The sequence below is a fragment of the Engystomops pustulosus genome, chromosome 5 (assembly GCF_040894005.1).
Source record: "Engystomops pustulosus chromosome 5, aEngPut4.maternal, whole genome shotgun sequence".
NCBI classification, from domain to species: domain Eukaryota; kingdom Metazoa; phylum Chordata; class Amphibia; order Anura; family Leptodactylidae; genus Engystomops; species Engystomops pustulosus.
In genome coordinates, this window is record NC_092415.1 from 43,257,913 (window position 1) to 43,276,578 (window position 18,666).

At 39.7% G+C, this 18,666-nt stretch overlaps 1 protein-coding gene across 4 annotated transcripts; it reads right to left on the reverse strand.

Moving 5' to 3' along the window:
* Positions 1-534: 534 nt before the first annotated feature.
* On the reverse strand, positions 535-18,553 carry MCMDC2 (minichromosome maintenance domain containing 2). Of its 4 annotated transcripts, none has more exons than XM_072154663.1 (15): positions 18,456-18,553; positions 17,406-17,559; positions 14,883-15,013; positions 14,303-14,362; positions 13,387-13,582; positions 13,142-13,264; positions 12,652-12,759; positions 10,685-10,813; positions 10,048-10,285; positions 8,419-8,624; positions 7,439-7,599; positions 6,879-7,049; positions 6,006-6,145; positions 5,318-5,427; positions 535-775 (listed from the first exon to the last, which is right to left on the reverse strand). In XM_072154663.1, the coding sequence occupies exons 2-15, from the start codon at positions 17,509-17,511 to the stop codon at positions 606-608; spliced, it is 2,049 nt and encodes a 682-aa protein (XP_072010764.1). In that variant the 5' UTR covers positions 17,512-17,559; positions 18,456-18,553; the 3' UTR covers positions 535-605. The 4 variants fall into 4 exon arrangements, with proteins under 4 accessions (XP_072010764.1, XP_072010762.1, XP_072010761.1 ...); XM_072154660.1 differs by having other exon boundaries at positions 715-845; XM_072154662.1 differs by lacking the exon at positions 535-775 and adding an exon at positions 810-1,754.
* Between the last annotated feature and the right edge of the window lie 113 nt (positions 18,554-18,666).

Genomic DNA, 18,666 nt, shown 5'->3' on the forward strand with positions numbered 1-18,666 from the left:
AAAACCTATACAAATTTGTTATCCCTGTAATTGTTCCGACCCAAAGAATACAATGCAAAGTTGACCTATTTTGGGCAATGCTGGATGAACGGTTAACCTTTTGGACACAATGGATGCATGTTCTACTCTCTGACCTATTAGCTGGCGGTGCCAGCAAATTACTGTTTCCAGTTGCTCCACCTTTTCTCCAAAAAGGGCATGGCTTTGGCAGAGTAGAAACTCAGACATGTGTCAGCCATTTTTGGGAGCTGTTATCTGGCAGAAAGTAGGTCTATGTGCACTCACATTGGGATGTTTGCCACCCGGTACAGATTTTGGTCCCAGGGACAGAAAATGGTCTCGGCGCCAGAAATGTATGTGCACAGCTCCACAATAAATGCGTATCTTCTTTCCGTTAGCAGATCGGTAACAAAACCAATGCAGACACAAACTTTATGTAAATGTCCCCCATTGACTTAACAGGTGCATGACCCTAAATAAAATACACACATTTATCCAGTCAGAATTGGCTTTTTTTTATTTGTAATTTGCTCACTAAGGTAACAATTTAGATATAACTTAAATAAAACAAAAGTAAAACTGTAAATGGGGGGGTGGGGTTTCATTTAGTCATTTTGATTGGCTAGAGTGACTGATGTTGGGCCATAGGTGAATATGAATTTCCTCAATTGTTGAAGATATTCTCTCAGGGTTGCATCTCTCTGATGTAAGCTGTTCTCATCAATGAGTTCAACTGGGAAGAGTGGATTCTGACAAACACGGAACACAGAGCTTCCTGCATAGAAACTGAAGTCACTAGCAATCATAGATGTGTTGTATCATTACATCTTTCAGCGTGCAAGTTCCTGGAAACAACATATTGGATTATTCACACAGCCGTTTGGGGGCCTATGATCACGATCCCCATAGACTTCTATGTCTCCTTGTCACAATGCAGTGAGCACATAGTGTGTCACCACATCATGATCGTGGCTGCGCCTCTTCCTCTGGAGGGGTGAGGAGTGCTCGGCTGGGGTCCGAGCCAGGCAGGAACACGGCTGTGTGAATACAACTTTAGGTAAAGTGAATATACTGTAGTAACAACTATCAGAATAGCATTTTATACAGTCAAATTAACATTCAAGGAACATGTTCTGCGCCTCTTGAGTACATGTGCACCAGGCACAGCAATGATGTAAAGAAAATGATAGGTGGCCTTCCGCTGCCTCCGGAATTTGGTACAGAAGATGCCCTGGACAGATGTAGTTAGGGGTTTTCCCACAAATGAAAATTCTGAAATCTCAATCCCCTAGTGATGCTAACCCAATAAAGATCATTTTAACCCCTTACTTTACAATTGTACTCAGTTTTATTTCTGTATTAGCTCCTATCACTTCCTAGGCTGCTCAGTGCAAAATTTCCCAGTGGGGTTTCTCTAAGCAGACACTTTATGATCCATCCAATTCTGTGGGGTGATAGTGTGGTTAAATTATCAGGGTACAGGGTTTATATACACTTTCATTTAGCTTTTGGACATTCAATAATATCAGACACATAGAAAAAGAGAGATGAGAAAGATCAGAGATTATGAGATGCCAATTACACACTGTCAGCTCTCCTACATAGGCACATATCTGTGAGAATGGATGTCTCCCCTTTCCCCCAGATAACTTATCTGCCTGTATCTTGCAGCTTCTCTGTCCTCATGATGTGCTATTTGCTGGCAGGAAGTGATGAGTGTCTGTGAGATCAGTCATGGATGGAAGGGGGCGGGACTAGAGTGCAGGGAGCAGAGAGAGAGAGAGAAGTTAAATCTGCAGGCACTCACACAGAAATTCAAGAAGGCGTCCTGACCCTAAGTCAGAAGTTACAGGGTCGTGTTTAGGGGCAACTGAAATTGTGTATACCAGGACTGATAGAGACAGGTTGGAATTAAATCTGTGAGATGCTGCATTTTTGTTAACAGTAAATTCTAGAATGTGTGATTGTGTTATCCTGAGTATATTTAAGAAACTTGTCTTAGTGGGAATACCCCTTTAAGTATAAGGGAATAAAAACCAGCTTGGTTTGGTAGCGCTATCCCAGTGGATTAAAAGGTGTGGAAGTATAGTACAGTAGCAGTGGTTTATTTTTCTGAAAAACCATTTGGACTACGTGTTTCAGAGATAAACTATCCCCTTAATAAGATCCGAGAGATCAACAGTAAAAAAAAAAACATAAAGAATCACCTAGTTTTCCTAAATCTGGATGAGAAATATAAAAATGTAAACACAAAAAGAAATATCTGAAAATATATTCCATAAACACAAAAAGGATAAGGGTCTCTGTCTAAAATTGATGGTAAAGTGCAAGTAGTAAATAGATAAAGTAGTACAAAATAGTGAAAATGTTACTACAAGAATTAATGATGTACACTAAATTTTTGGCAAAACATATTAAGCGGTAGAATACATGTATATATACTGTAAGGTCTATATGGTAACTTAACAATAGAAATAATTTGGAAAAAACATGATTTAGGCAAACATGGTACTTGTATCGAAAATTAGGCCCTCTATCACTGTGGCACTTTTTTTTGTTGAATCCTCTGCCTCTTTTCAGTTCGTCATATTACATCCATTTTTCAGGCTCCCTCACTCTTGAACAGAAGATTAACTATTCACTTTCAGGATAACAGTAAGTTCCTATATCCTCGTGGCACTAGCTTTTGCATTCCTCCCCCTTCTTCCCTAAGCTCCACCTGTCTATATTAACTTTTATAGGATCTTCTAGTAAGAGGATTAGTCATTCCGGTAAATGCTTTTCTCTTTTTTTTTTTTTTTTTTTTCTCCTCTGGCACACACCACTTTAGATATTCTGTATCATGTTTGGCTAAATCCATGTTTTTTTTCTGAATTATTTCTATTCTTACTTTACCATATATACATTATATATATGTGCATATTTTCTACCACTTAGAGTACTTTCACATGTCAGCCCGCTGGAGAGGAAGAGGGTTTAACACTGCTTGCCCCTCTCCACAGAACAGCGCAGGGCAGCCGCCAGAACATAGCGAAATATATGTCCTATATTTTGCCGTCCACGCTCCCCATGCGGTGACCAGTCACCATAGATGGGGACTGATATGCAGCCGCAAATGGTATGGCCGGTTCATATCGGTCCCCATTATGTTTGTGTGAATGAGGCCTTAAAGGGGTATTCTCGCCTGGGCATTCACATTCAGTTTGATAAATCTGCCATATATAAACATTTCTTCAATTAGATGTTATTAAAAAAAATGTTCCTGTGTGAAGATAATTTCTCATAAATGTAGTTATTTTGGCCCTTAGAAACGAAAGAGCTTCCTCGGATACGGCCACCTCTGATGGAGTGAGTGCACAAAGAAACAAAAAGGTTTTGTATATGAAATGCCCGGGAGTTACTGCAGGTCCCACAGCCGTCCTGTGGTAATGATTGCTGAATCCTGGTGGTCCGGCAGGACTCTATAGCGCAAGTCTGGCCACCGCTGCTAGAGTGTGACGTGGTCGTATCCGGGGAAGCTATCTCGTTTCTTAGGGACAACATGACCACATTTATGAGAAATTATCTCCACACAGGAACATTTTTTTTAATAACATCCAATTGAAGAAATGTTTATATATGGAAGATTAGTGAAACTGAATGTGAGTGCCCAGACGAGAATACCCCTTTAATGTGTTTTGGCAAGAATTTTGACGTTTTATGTTCTACTTTATTGATATACTACTTTACCATAAATTTTATCTGGACATTTATCTGGGCTTTTTTGTATATACCGTATTTTCCGGACTATAAGGCGCACATAAAAGCCTTGGATTTCCTTGGAAATCCAAAGTGCGCCTTATAGTCCGGTGCGCCCTATGTATGGCGCAGGGCAGCGGACCATACTTACATAGGTCCCTGCTACCGGAGACAGCAGATCTCCAGCGGGAACTGCAGACCACGCGACACGAACAACTTCTGCCGCGTCGGTCTGCAGTTCCCGCTGGAGATCTGCTGCCTCCGGTAGTGGGGACCTATGTAAGTATGGTCCGCTGCCCTCCTCCACCTCCCCCTCACCTTCCCCGCGTCGTCGGGTCTCGTCTTCGGGTCGCGTCGCGTCTCTTCTCGTCGGGTCTCCGCCACGCCCCCGGACCCTGCGCCTTATAGTGCGATGCGCCTTATATTCCGGTGCGCCTAATGGCCCGGAAAATACGGTATATATATATATATATATATATATATATATATATATATATATATATATATACGTATAGAAAGTTCAAGCGGCACTATCTTGAATAGAATGTAGCTGGGTGCAGGCTTCCCAGGACTGGGCTTCAAGTCCTCCCGTGTATACTTCGAAGAAATGTGCAGCACTCCAATTTCGTAAAAAAGTGGTAAAAACTTTTATTCCATAGTGAGTAACATACAGCGACGTTTCGGCCCAAGAGAGCCTTCCTCAAGCTGTCTGAACAGTGCAAATGGTGGATATATATACATACAACAATTTGGTCACATGACCTATAGTGAACCGCCCACCACATTAGCATATTTGTGATAAAAATTGCATAAAAATACATACAAATTGGAAATTTACAACATCGAAAGTGTATACAAATGTTCGATATCAGTGTGCATATGTTGTAACAACACTTTGTATATTTGGTGTTGTGTTTACAAGGGAACATTTCCGTTCCTAGACATAAAATGTGTGAAAAGTGCTGATGTGCTTTTGTGCACTAACCCAACCTCTGTGTGGGATCCTCAGATGCCTCTCCGTCTCCGCCACCCCTTCCGATCGGTCTTGAGGAAGGCTCTCTTGGGCCGAAACGTCGCTGTATGTTACTCACTATGGAATAAAAGTTTTTACCACTTTTTTACGAAATTGGAGTGCTGCACATTTCTTCGAAGTATATATATATATATATATATATATATATATATATATATATATATATATATATGTTATATATACACATATAAAAGGAATTTTTATATTACATTTACATTTTCATTTCTCTTTATGCTCATCCGGATTTTTTAAAACTATACATGGTTCTATATATGCTGATCTCTCGTAACTGATTGTTCATCCCCCGAAACACATAGTCCAAATCGCTTTTTGGAAAAGAAACAGATTCTACTAAACTATACTGCCATACCATTTATTCCTGTGGGATAGTGCATCCAAACCAACCTGGTTTTTATTCTCTTACACTTAAGTTTACATTCCAATGCTTATTGTAAAGTGATCACTCATACTGTAGCTTGATGTTTACCTAAACAGAAGAATACATTCCAGACAATAAAGAGAGAATGTTGTAACATGTAATATTACCGTGTTTTAGGGTTAGAGAGGCTTCAAATAATAATATTGCCACTAAAGCATCCTCTTCTGTTACTACTCCTCGTAAGCTTAATTTTGCATGTGCTTCTGACATTGCAGACCTAGGTTCAGTGGAAAAGTAAAGGTGACAATTACAATTTAGCACAGGACAGCATGTAAACAAAGGTTTGCTTATGAGTGGGTCGAAAAAATGTTTTTCCATATAACTTGAAGCAGCGTGACCCCAGAGTAAAATCTTTACCAGGCCCCCCAATTATAGTGTATTTTTTATATAATACAATCATTCTCATATAGGATAAGTACACCTCATGGGCCCTCCAAGTCTTTTGGGCCCATTTACGACTGAACCCCCTCAAGTTACACCCCTGTATTTGCTTTTTGTGTGGTCTTCACAACCGGAATTTTGGCTAAAAATAGCTACATATAAAATTCTGAAAGTGGCACATGGCTCACATGCGAAGACACTAGAAATTGTGCTGTAAATCTGTCTGCATTTTGATTTGCCAAATTTTTTCCTTTATGGGTATGTAAAATCTATGGCTATGCTACAAATTTAAACAGAAATTTTGCCTGTTTTTGTAAATGTAAAACTGAACTTGTAAATAATTGTATACAATAGTTACTACAAATCAATGTGAATATGTTTGTAAAATATATGAACCTTTCTATGAAGACTTACAGATATTTTAGTGCGGATGTTGATATCTTTGATCCATTTAGGTCGGTTCTTACTCTCCGGCTTGCCAGATAATAACTGTGTAGAAGTGTTTCTGCTTTGTTGCTAAATGTTACCTGTAAATTCTTTGCAAACGCAATAAGCTAAGAAGGAAGATAAGATAGAGTTAAGTGTATTTCCAAAAATGGCTTTTCTTCATTTCAAAGCACTGCAGAAATTATTGAAAAGTCATGATTATTACTTGAATATATAGGCAGTCCCCGAATTAAGAACACCCGACTTGCATACAACCCCTAGTTACAAATGGACCTCTCTGCCCACAGTGACGTCTGGTGAAGCTCTCTGGATTATGATAATTTACTGAACTGTAAGTTTATCAACATTAAGCGTTATCGAATGTGTTTACAATAAACTTTATTGTTAATACTTGTTACCAATATGATGAAAATTATACAGTCACAGGGACAAAAAAAATAGTTTGTCTGGAGTTACCCTTATAAAATATACCAGTTCTGACTTGCATACAAATTCAACCTAATGACAAGTTTACAGAACCTATATTGTATGTAACCCGTGGACTGCCTGAAAAACAAACATATTGTTTGCTAAAAATAATGTCATTAGGGTCTTAATGTGAATAGACCTGAGCAATGGGACAGCCGACATTTAAGAAGCCATAACCTGGTGTATCACATGGCTGGGTGGGGGAAAGCTTAATTTTCACCGCTCCTCTTCTCCGTACCGTGATTGGGTGCCATAGACCTCTAAAGGGGCCATTATCTGGCCACAAATTGTGCGGTCAGGTCACAGCCCCAAGTATGTTCATTTCCATGAGGCCTTACTGTCATTTTCATATCTAATTTTCTAAAAACTAACCTCTTCAAAGTCTTGGGTTGTAAATTGTGGGACTGCTAGATAAAAAGAGGCTTCGGGGCCTATGGCTCTTATGAGACTGTGTTGTACAAGTGAAATCACTGGATTGGCGGATGGTAAATATAGTAATGTTCCAAATGCATCTATGAGATGTGATGGTACAGCACTTAAATCCTGTTAAAAAAACAAAATTAATCTTAAGGAAAAATAAGAACATATAACAAGCCTATACAAAAAGCTCTCTCGTGAGCAGGGCCCCTCATTCCCATTGATTCATAAGACTATGTTATTGCTCTATAATGTCTAATTTTATTTATGTTCTCCATAATCTGTAAAGCACTATGGAATTTGATGGCGCTATATAAAGATTATTATTATTAAAAAGTGCACCCCAGTATTGTTAAGGAAATGACTGACCCAATTGGTGGCTACCATACTATTACGAAACTGGATGTTGCCCCTCTAGAGTTGTAGTTTTAGGGAAAGCCATAGGTGTTACACCACTAATAAAGAGCATACCCTTACACCCCGTAAAAGCATAGAAAAAGGAATTTGAAACTCACCATCTGGCCTATAAAACTTGGTTCCTTAGTATTATACTTCTTGAAAGAGGAATCTGCATATGACCAGAAGTTGCACTGAACAGGAATGACTATCTGTTGGTCACTGCTTTCACCATATTTCTTCCCAGCTATGAAGATGGTGATATTCCTGCTCTCCAAAACTATTATCAAATCAAAAATATAAAAAACAGATTAAACAAATACAAGAAACAGTGAATAGAGCAAATAAAATGACCAGAAAAGATGGATGTGTATACTGGACCAATGTACAAAAGCAAATTTTATTTAATAATAATAGAAAAAGACAAGACAAGACCTCAATACAATAAAAACACTAGAAAGGTACAAGGGACACGGGACAAGGAACGACCCAGCCAACCAATACAAAATACTGAAATACCAAAAAATTGCAAAGTAGGGTAGGCAAGTGCAAAATGATATGTGATAATAAAGATACTGGTGTAAAAAGACTGCCCTACCCGGAGGCGACGATACGCGTGGGGTTCTCTGCCTCCCTGGCTCTCTGTCCATCTTCATTACCTTGTGTATCTGGTCCCATGAGGATTATCTAGTTGGGTATTGTATCTTTTTACACCAGTATCTTTATCATCACATATCATTTTCCACTTGCCTACCCTACTTTGCAATTTTTTGTTATTTCAGTACTTTGTATTGGTGGGCAGATTAAACTAGGGAGGGCTGGGTCGTTCCTTGACCCGTGGGAGCCAGGTATATATAAATGTTGTACTTTTTTAGTGTTTTTATTGTATTGAGGTCTTGTCTTGTCTTTTTCTATTGATTATTATTAAATAAAATTTGCTTTTGTACATTGGTCCAGTATATGCATCCATCTTTTCTGGTGTTTATTACATGTATTGTACAGGATGCGTGGGCAATTTTTGATTCTGGAATAATTAGCAAACAAAATGAGAGGCAAATACATAGGATTAATTTAATATTCCATAAATGTTATATCATACCTGATAATAAAACATCCAGTTTCTCCTTCTTATAAATGTTGATATCACCAATGAAGCACACTCCACCTTTGGCCATTAAGGCACTACCCGCATGGATAATAGCAGTTCCAGCTCCAAATTCATCTTTAGTTACTGTAGCAAACATATCATTGAAATGTGTATGACTGACTCCACGTGGAACAAGACAAATACTGTATCTCATCAGACTGAAAGGAAAACACGATTTTGTCATTGAAAGGTAAAACTTTAAGCAATTGGAGGATAGTTTTGTTCTAAAAGGCTTTCAAATAATAGATCTACAATGAGGTTGTCTAAATTCTAAAACGAAGTTGGCGGGGTGCAGGTAAGAATAGTAGGGGGACCCCCAGTCCTCACCAATCATAAAGCAATTATCTTACCAAGATCTGACAGCTATAAGAAATGGAAAAACTTTTTTAAAAGTGGTGTGGCCAAGGGACCAAGTTATTGCCTATGCATCTACTACATGCCGATTCATTCCTAGTGGTTGGACCTCCAACCATCTTGAGAAAGGGGTCCTGTTTTACCCATAGGAATGGGGAGATGGCTGATCATACTGCTTGGCTGTATCCAACAATTTTTGTAGAAGTACAGGGGGAGGCAAATCGCCTCAGTGACCTGCAAATTGGGACCCTATTCTTTTGATTTACTTACCTAAACTAACTGCTATGTTATATGGGGCTATGCCCACACATGACCTCATACTTTAGATTTTATTGGCCATCTGCTACTTCCATGCCAAAGAAATATGCAAATTTGTCAGAGCACATAAGGCAGAGATGGCAAACCTTTTAGATGCCAAGTGCCCAAACTACGACCGAAACCCAAATATCTTTTGCAAAGTGCCGATTTGACAATTTAAACAGTAACTTATGACTCCCTGCTCTGTTACATGTTTAAATTGTATAGGCACCTGAGGACACCAATACAGTAGAAATAAGGAGAAGACGTTTGGATTATCATTGTAGCTTCCTTCTAGGGTTCTGGGCTGCCTTGGACTGCATGAGGCCTTGAGTCCTGTCTGGCGAACTCTGCGTTCGGGTGATGGCGCAGGTGCCCACAGAAAGGGCTCCGAGTGCCACCTCTGGCACCCGTGCCATAGGTTCGCCATCACTTACATAAGGGATCTGGGTTGTTATTGCTGTGGAACTGGACCCTAAAGTGCTCTGCAACCCCAACCCCCCTCACCCAAAAGCACTTTTTACATATTTCTAAAGTTTATTTTTGGCTTGGAAGGAGCAGCAGGAATATAAAACAAAGATAGCGTGTGTGGGCATAGCCCTGTGTGAGTTAAATTGAGTAGGTAAATTGTGGAGACAGATTCCCTTTAAAGGGAACCTATCACATGGAATCGGGAACGGTGGTTTAGTGTCCCAAATCGCCCTGTTTGATTTTTAGGCATTTAGTTAAAAGAACCCACAAAATGTAATACTACCCTAGTCCCCCTGGCACTTGTACGTTCCAGTAAGTGGAGCTGGAGTATTACAACCCAGCTTCACTGTGCAAGCGCCGGATACTGTCCAGTCTTCACTTCCCGCAATGTGAGAAGAAACTTCACTTTAGAACTACACTTTAGAAATAAATGTAAAAGCGCATTTTATGATATCTTACCGTTCTACAATCAGTGTGTCATTTGTCACAACCATTAGATCGAGGGGATTTCCCATCTTTTTGTCCTCGTTACATGTTTGCACAAGGCTAAGCAGGATGCAAAGCTTCAGTGTATTGTACATTCCCATTGGAACAAGACGTGCAGCAAAAATGTTTGCAAGAATTCCAGTGAAAATCCATGGAGAATTTAGAGTCTTGGAGTGAAGTTTTTGCAAAGCTGTGCATATGGTACTGGGAACTGAGAAAGAGAGAACAAAATTGAGTACAGTGGAAACGTGGATTAAGAGTAAGTTAGTATTCAAGTGGTTCGTAAGAGAAGCTTGCAAAAATTGGACCTTGGTTTACAAGCAAAATTTCATAATATAAGCATTATATGAGGCCTCCACACCTTCTCCTATACTGTACCGCTTTGTCTCACAAGAGATATGTTACAGTCTTGCAGGAGAGAAATTAGAGAAATTGTTATAACATTCTAAATAGTCATTTTGACTCTCCTTTCCTCTGTTCATACTCCCTATTAGGATATACAGTCACCTAGAAAGAGTATTTTTGCCTGGAATTATTAGCTACAAGGTAGATCTGCTACAAAGCAGGTTTTTGTGTCTGTCTAAATGATTTCTACATGAAGCATACTTACTGGGTGCAATATACTGATGAATATTATTGGCTTCTATACAAACAGTTACTTGGAAACCATTAAAGCCACATACTGGAATTCCTATTATTCTATATCTTCCTCCTAATTTCATTCTGTCTATTAATTCATCTATGAAAAAAATAATGTATTAAATGTTAAATACATGTAAAATTTACCTCATTTCTAGAACGTGCACTCTAGAAATATTAAGAATTTGTTCACATGCAGAATTTGTATGCTGTAGTAATTGATGCACTAGCCAAACCCCTTCCTGCTGATGCCCTTTTTCGTTTTTGCATTTTCATTTTTCACTCCCCACCTTCAAAAATCTATAACTTTTTATTTTTCCATGTACAGAGGTGTGTTATGGCTTATTTACTGCGTAATAAATTACACTTCAAAATGGTGGTATTTAATATTTCAAGCCATATACTGGGAAGCAGGAAAAAAATTTCAAATGCAGCGAAATTGGTGAAAAATGACATGTCTACTTTATTCTTTGTGTCGGTATAATTACAGCACTAATAACTTTTTTATACTTTGGTGTACAGAGCTTTGGGAGGTGTTGTTTTTTTGCGACTTTTGATTACGTGCCATTTTCAACTATGGGTTCTATTTTCCGTTACGGGGAATACGGGGTTAGCACATTGTAATGAATGGTTTAACACGAAGCAGCCTCGGGTCTTCGGAAGACCCGAGGCTGTCATGGCGATAGATCGCCGCTCCCCAATGACATCACAGGGAGCGATGTTCCGCAGCAAGATGGTGGTGCCGCCGGCAGAGCTGCTGGGACCGATCGCGGGTGTCAGCCCATGAGCCCTCTAAATGCACCCGGCATGTGACGTAGTATTACATCACATGTGGGTAAGGGTTTAAAGAATATGGGTTTTACAAATATTGTAAAATAAATAAACTTTACTTGTTCTGGATATCATGTACATTATTCTTCTGGCCACCCCAGTCAATGACTAATTTCAGCAATCATAAGCTCTAGGTTAGGTTGTCGTCTCCAATTTACATTTAGAAAATGTGCATCACTATAAATGAGTTTATTTTATGTTTTATAATATTTTGACTGTATGTTTGTAGTGACCCAAAAGGTTAGTTAATGTAGGAGATGATGAAGATTTATTGTGCAGGTATGTTTTATTCATGGTATTATGCTGACTCCTACCGATTATTTTCAGCAAGACTAGGGGGTCACATCTTATCTTTTGCATACTGCTGGCGGACAAGTTTCTCATTGGGAAAAAACATATCAAACCGTGTGCTAAGGGGTATCCATTCATTTCTATGGATATGACAGGTGTACAAACAGCGTACGTTTGTTGTCCTGTGCGACTTTTTTTTTTTTTTTTTTTTGAGAAGAAACGTGGGATGCTGCAAAATGCATACTTATTTTTAACATTGGTGTCTATGGCCGACATCAGGAAAGCTCCCGATTTATACACTGAGCCTATACATTGACATATGGTGGCAGACGGAAACATAGTTGTTGACTCATGGGAGCAGGACTCAGGACTTAGTGGGACATCCTGTGTCCTGTTCGCCTACTGATATGCGCTGATATCAACCTTGAAAGTTGAAAGTTCAGTCATTGGAAATCCCAAATCCCAGCTGGCATCCTGCATTCTGCACTTGCGCAGAAAGCTGGCTTTCCGGCTTTCCGCAGCTGAAGATATCTGGGCAGGAGCATCTAGGAGGCTACTGGGGCGTGGAGTAGTCGCGCCGTGTAGCCTCAGCTCTGGCTACTCCACGCCCCAATAGCCTCTGGTAAATGAGCATATTATTTCATTTAAAGATTAAAAAAGATAAAGGGGACTAAAGGATTTGCTCTAAAAAGGGCTATCCTTACATGGCATCTGCCACCGGATCTACCTTAATAGATAGATCCGTAGTGGTAGGTTTCCATTAAGGTATCAAAATTACATCATGTACAAAATTTAACAAAACAAAACAGAATTTACCTCTAATAAACACTGTGTTTGCCTGGAAACGGTAATTTATATTTGTTGCGCTGTGTCCTTGGAAAATAAGTAATGTCTTTAAATCCATGAACTCAATCACCTGTTTTTCTGATGAGATAGATATTTATTTTAGACACTGTAAAATTAACAGGGTTCTCCAGTCATAGCAATTTAGGCCCTATCTTGTTGATCGGTGGGGGTCTCAGTGATGGGACCTTCAGAGATCAAGAGAACAGGTTTCCGTTGTACCCCTGTTGCACCCTCTATAGAGCTGACAGAGAAAGATGAGTGCAACGCTTGGCTATGCCCATCAGCTCCATAGAAATGACCGTAGCAGCAGGCACATGCGCGACTGGCTGCTTCGTCATCTCAGGTGCAACAGGGGATACCGTTCTAGTGATCCATGGGGGTCCCAATCAGCAAGTTAGGCCCCATCCTGTTGATAAGGCCTAACTTGCTATGACCAATCCTAAGTATTTATATCACATACCACCCAGAACTCTGTATTTCACGTCTTCTTTTAAAAGTGATGAACATAAGTCACAAAAAAAGTCTTGTCTCACGGTAGCTGACTCTGTAGCCCCAGGAGTGTGGACGCGTATGTACCGGAAATCTGACGTAGATAAAACATACATGAGAAATATATCACAGTCTATTCTCAATATTATATAGGTGAAATACAAATATAAATCATAACAAGAATAATCTTATGTATATTACAACCAAGAGTTTTACCTTTAGACAAGGGGCACTTTGAGTCAGAGCATAAAAACCTTGCTCCTTGAGTATATTTAGTAATTGTGGACATGGCTGTGACTGTTCCTTCCATCATATATAGTCTTTGAGATCTATGGTCCAAGGGGAACTCACTGAGGCTTAAGTGATAACCAGGTAGGTCAGGCAGATGTGTAACCTTCAAAATTACATTTATCTAAAAAAAATATAGAAATAATTTTTTGATACTGTACATGGAGGTTTAGAAAAGTATGTAGCTTTTTAATTACTGGCAGTGAACATTCTATAAACATACCCTAGAGTCCCAATGGAATCTCCCAACTCTGTTCTCTGTATGGAAGGGAGGCCCTTTATGTGCCCCCTAAAAAGGTCCTGGGCTTAACCCATGAAATTACAGCCATCCCTGCTGTCTGTCCCTTTATTTACAATTAAAGTGAAGACAGAATTTTCTGAAAAATTATCTATTGCCAGGAAACACGTGTCTGGAAAGTGTAAACTGTTCTCTACAAAATGATGTAGACTACATGTAGATAACTTATAGACTACATTTACAAATTATGGAATCTGGAAAAACCAATAGGGAACCTGAAAAAAACCAACCCAGCTCCGGCTTCCGCATCGTTCTAGTACTACCAGTGTTAGGACCTGTGCAAAGATGGTTCCAGGGAGACACAGGGACCCGGCTCAACCAATAAGTGACCTTCTCGGAGCTTTATTGTTCCTTGGTACTAATTTATTGGCTGAAGCAGATCTCATGGTCCCAGAAACTAAAAGGTCACATTTAAATCAGGAGCCAGAGCAGGGTATATGTGCTTTTAATCCCCACCTCAGTCCCCCCCCCCCTGATATATATTTTGGAAACGCTTCTGGACAAGTAGGTTTATTATAAACTCATACCCAGAGTGGAGAGCCATACCTGAGCTTCATTCTGATATCCTGTAATCAAGGAAAGAGTTTTTACTGCAGCATCGCATACCTAAAATACAAATAAAGGCAGCAAGAGTAATTATGTAGTGAATGGCCAGACAACTGGAACATTTTAAAGGGGTATTCCCATCTGGGCATTGACATTTAATTCTATATATAATAACATTTATTCAATTAGATGTTTTTAAAAGACTGTACCTGTGTGAAAATAATTCCCCATAAATGTAGTCATGTTGTCCCTTAGAAATTGGATTTTTGTCCTTGGATACGACCACCACTGCTTGAATGATTGCACAAAGTAACAAATTGTTTTTGCTTAAGAAATGGCCAGAAGTTTTTGCATGCCCCACAGCCTTCCTGTAGTAATGAAGGATGAATCCAGGTGGTCGAGCGCCATTGCCAAAGTGCAAGGGTGGTTGTATCCAAGGATGACAAAATTATCTGCACACTGGAACATTTTTTTAATAGCATTCAATTGAAGAAATGCATATGTATATATCAGATGAATTAAATAAAAAGTGAATGCTGAGATGGGAATTCCCCTTTAATCTGTATTCTGTAAGCCATACCGATTGGAAGATCCTTGCCGCTCTCACTGGCTCATGTAAGATGTAGTTTCCAAGAATAGCATTCAGCTCAGTGATATCCATAGGGTTGACAGATATGACAAATCGGTAGACAGCATAACTCTGACCTGACTCTACAGAGTGAAAAAAAAGAAGAACCAACAGTTGAGACTTTAGTTTTTGAATAAAAGGAGAGGGGCCAACATAGTCTCATCACAATTTTGGGTTCTGCTTCATATCACTACACTCCCAATTAACCTCCCACTTGAAAGCCACCATATTTTTCTAGTCGGATGGTAGTCTTGTATCATATTAAAGATGATATGCTCCCAGGAATCAATTGCTGCAATCAAATTTGAAACATTCCTTGTGCTTCAAAAGTTATCAACACAGACAGGTCAAAACTTTTGTTGTTCGTTACAGGTGACTGAAGATGGAATTGATGAAATAAGAGATGATTGATGCGAGTCTGATGTCCTGGAGCGGCAGCTTCTAGATCATAGACTTCAACAACAGACAACCAGAAAGAACAACAATTGCAGACTTCACTGTTGTACAACTCATAGTCAAATTCTGAGAAACCAGGACTATGAACAATGGTGCCACGAGTCTGAAAACTGCTATCCACAAAGAAACCCCAACAATTGTCCAAGATGCAGCAGGCAATATCTTTCAGAAGAAAGGGCTGTAACTTTCAGAGGACGAACCTGATAGAAGTTCATATGCAACATGCCCTTGATCCTATATGGTGGCTTTCAAGATGGCCATGTCCGGTAAATAAAAATGAATTGCTGGGGTATTCAGATCATCACACAATTTTAACACTGTGATGTTATAAAATAAATTACAACTTATTTCCTACTCATTTTGCTTCGACTGGAAAAGGAAGAAAAACAACATTCTATTCCATCTATTCTCAAGAGAGAAAATGTATGTAATTTAGGCTGCATTCACACGAACATATGGGGGATGTATATACGGCGTGTATACGTCCCCCATACACTTCTATGGCCTCACGGCGCCGGTACGGTGCCCGTAGAAAGATAGGACATGTGCTATCTTTCTAAGGAATACAGCACAGTATGCTGTGTGTTCCTATGGAGAGGGGTTGAGGTGAGTAGCGCTCATCCCCTGTGCCAATGTGTGAAAATTCTCATTAAAATGGACTTCAAGATCATCATTGCAGTTTTCAGATCGGCCACAAGATGTCACATGTTAAATAAAAATTGATAAAGTTAGCTAAAGGAGGATTTCAACCTTTCTGATATGTATGACTAGAGTTGAGCGAACCTGAACCGCAAAGTAAGGGTCCTCTTGATCCGACCCTGAAATTTAACAACCCGTAGCTGGCACCAATTGCAGGCTTTAACTCTTTAGATGCCACAGGCGAAGTCACCATCAACATTTTAACACTTTCGTGTGCCGCAGGAATTAAGATGCCGCTGGTGACTTTGTGAACGGCATTTAAACAGTTTACATGTGTGATCGGTGCCAGCATCGATCCCGGGTGTTACTGGTAGGGGTTCGGGCTTGGTACCCAGACCCGCTCATCACTATTGATTACCCATCCATAGCCATCAGCTTATTCTGGTACACAAAGCATGGAGCCAAAGGTGCAGCTATGACATGTCTATCATATGTTCTATAGAATCATTCTGTTTATCTTGGTTTAAAGCTGTTATCAACCTTTTCAGTGGAGGTGTTACTGTGGCAGAGAGAGAATATAGCCAGAGGTAAAGCTCTGTCCTCTGTGTAGCATCTTGTCCTGGGAACCACAGCTTATTTTGCTTTCATCTGTAGATAGTGAGCTACTAAAACATATGGGAGAATTAAGGAAACTATGGGTCTAAGGAGTAATGAGAAGTGCAGTCCAAAGTAGGTATAATAGGAGTATAACTCCATAATCATTGATAAGGGCTATGCACTGACATGTGCTCCTTACTACATTCACTAATTTCCTTAAGAACATCGCTGTCCATTCCATAGAGAGGATCATCAAAAACCAGAAGAGGTGCTGAGTAAGAACAAATTTTATTCTTTGGAGCATGAATGGGCGGCAAGTAGTACACCATTTCCCACTTCATTAGGGATTACACTGGAGATACCTTTTTAATATTAAAAAAAATATATTTTTGAGGAGTACCTACATCGGGGGGGGGGGGGGGGTTGTCATCTGATCAACCTTCTTAACCTTACCTCAACCCATTACAACATGGAGGGAGGGATCCGCTGCCAAAATATATTGTCCTTCTTTTTTAACCATACACCCATGTCTAATCGACCCTTGTTACAGCAAAACCTGCAAATTCTTCTTTTCTGATCTTTTCATTTCATGCTTTATTTTAATTGTGTGTGTCAAATAATATGAAAAGGAGCAATGCTGGGAGTTTGGACAAATATGGAACAGAAAACAGGTGCGCCGATATCCAGCCCAAATTGCATTAAGAAATTCATAAAATAAATACATATAACAAAGTCAATAAACAACTAAGAAACTAATAATTAAAATATCCCTCATTATTTTACCATTATATTTTTTACAGTCTTCTATAAACTTTTCTAGACCTTTGCTCCTGTCCATGTATATGAGAGCAGCTTCTCTCATGTGGTAGAAGGCTGGAGGGCAGCTCATGTCTGTCAAAGGCCAGGCCTGTCTATAGGCTTTCTATAGTGTGTCCTGCTAAAAAATACAGAATAGTCCTGTCAGATACACACTACAGTCCTGTCAGTTTTCTATAGTTTCCAGTTTCTAACTACAGTACAGTCCTGTCAGATTTCTATAGTGTGTCCTGCTAAAAAATACAGGATAGTCCTGTCACAGATACACAGTACAGTCCTGTCAGCTTTTTAAAGTGTGTCCTGTTACCAACTACGGTACAGTCTTGTCAGCTTTCTAGTGTCCTGTCGCAGATACACAACACAGATCTGTCATAGATACACAGATCCTAATACACACAAACACAATCCTGTCAAACACGCACAACATCATTCAGTCACATTCACACAACCCAGTCACAGACACCACACTGTTGTATCATTAGGATTTTTTTTTTTGTGTGGCTAGTCTTGTCACAGGCGTACAAGTCAGTGACGTCACTGCCATAAAATCCAGTCCTGACACCAATGTACATTACTGTCCAGTGACAAAACACAATGCTCAGTACTACGTCATTCACACACTTCATTCCAATCACCAATACACATTCAATCCTCTCACTGACACACACCCCAGGTCAGTCATAAATTTACATTTCAGTCATAAGACATACACAGACTGTCCAGTCATGACATAAAGGCAAAAGCCACATTCAAATCATTTATTTCTATCACACTAAGCACAGTCCTCTGACAACCACAGACCTGAGTCCTGTCACACAACTTAGTGCAGAGCAGAGTCCTGTCATACATGCACAATGCAGTCTGATAACAAACATAAAGCCCTGTCCTGTCACACTCACATGGCTCACTCCCATCACTAATTCTGTCCTAATTCTGCTATTCTGTCCTGTCAAAACCCCACGAGTTAGCGAACTCCGTACCACAAGAACACAGTCCTGTCACATTCACACCACTAACTAATATTGGCGCAGACACACAGTACAGTGCCATCTTTTTCACTGAACCCAGTCTTCACACACACAACTTTTGGCAGGATCAAACTTTGTAAATGTGACCCGCCCCTTTCCTGTGTACTGTATATACTTGAGTATAAACAGAGGCACCTAATTTTACCACAAAATACCAGGAAAACGTACTCACCCTCCGGTGCTGATCAACGGCATACTCT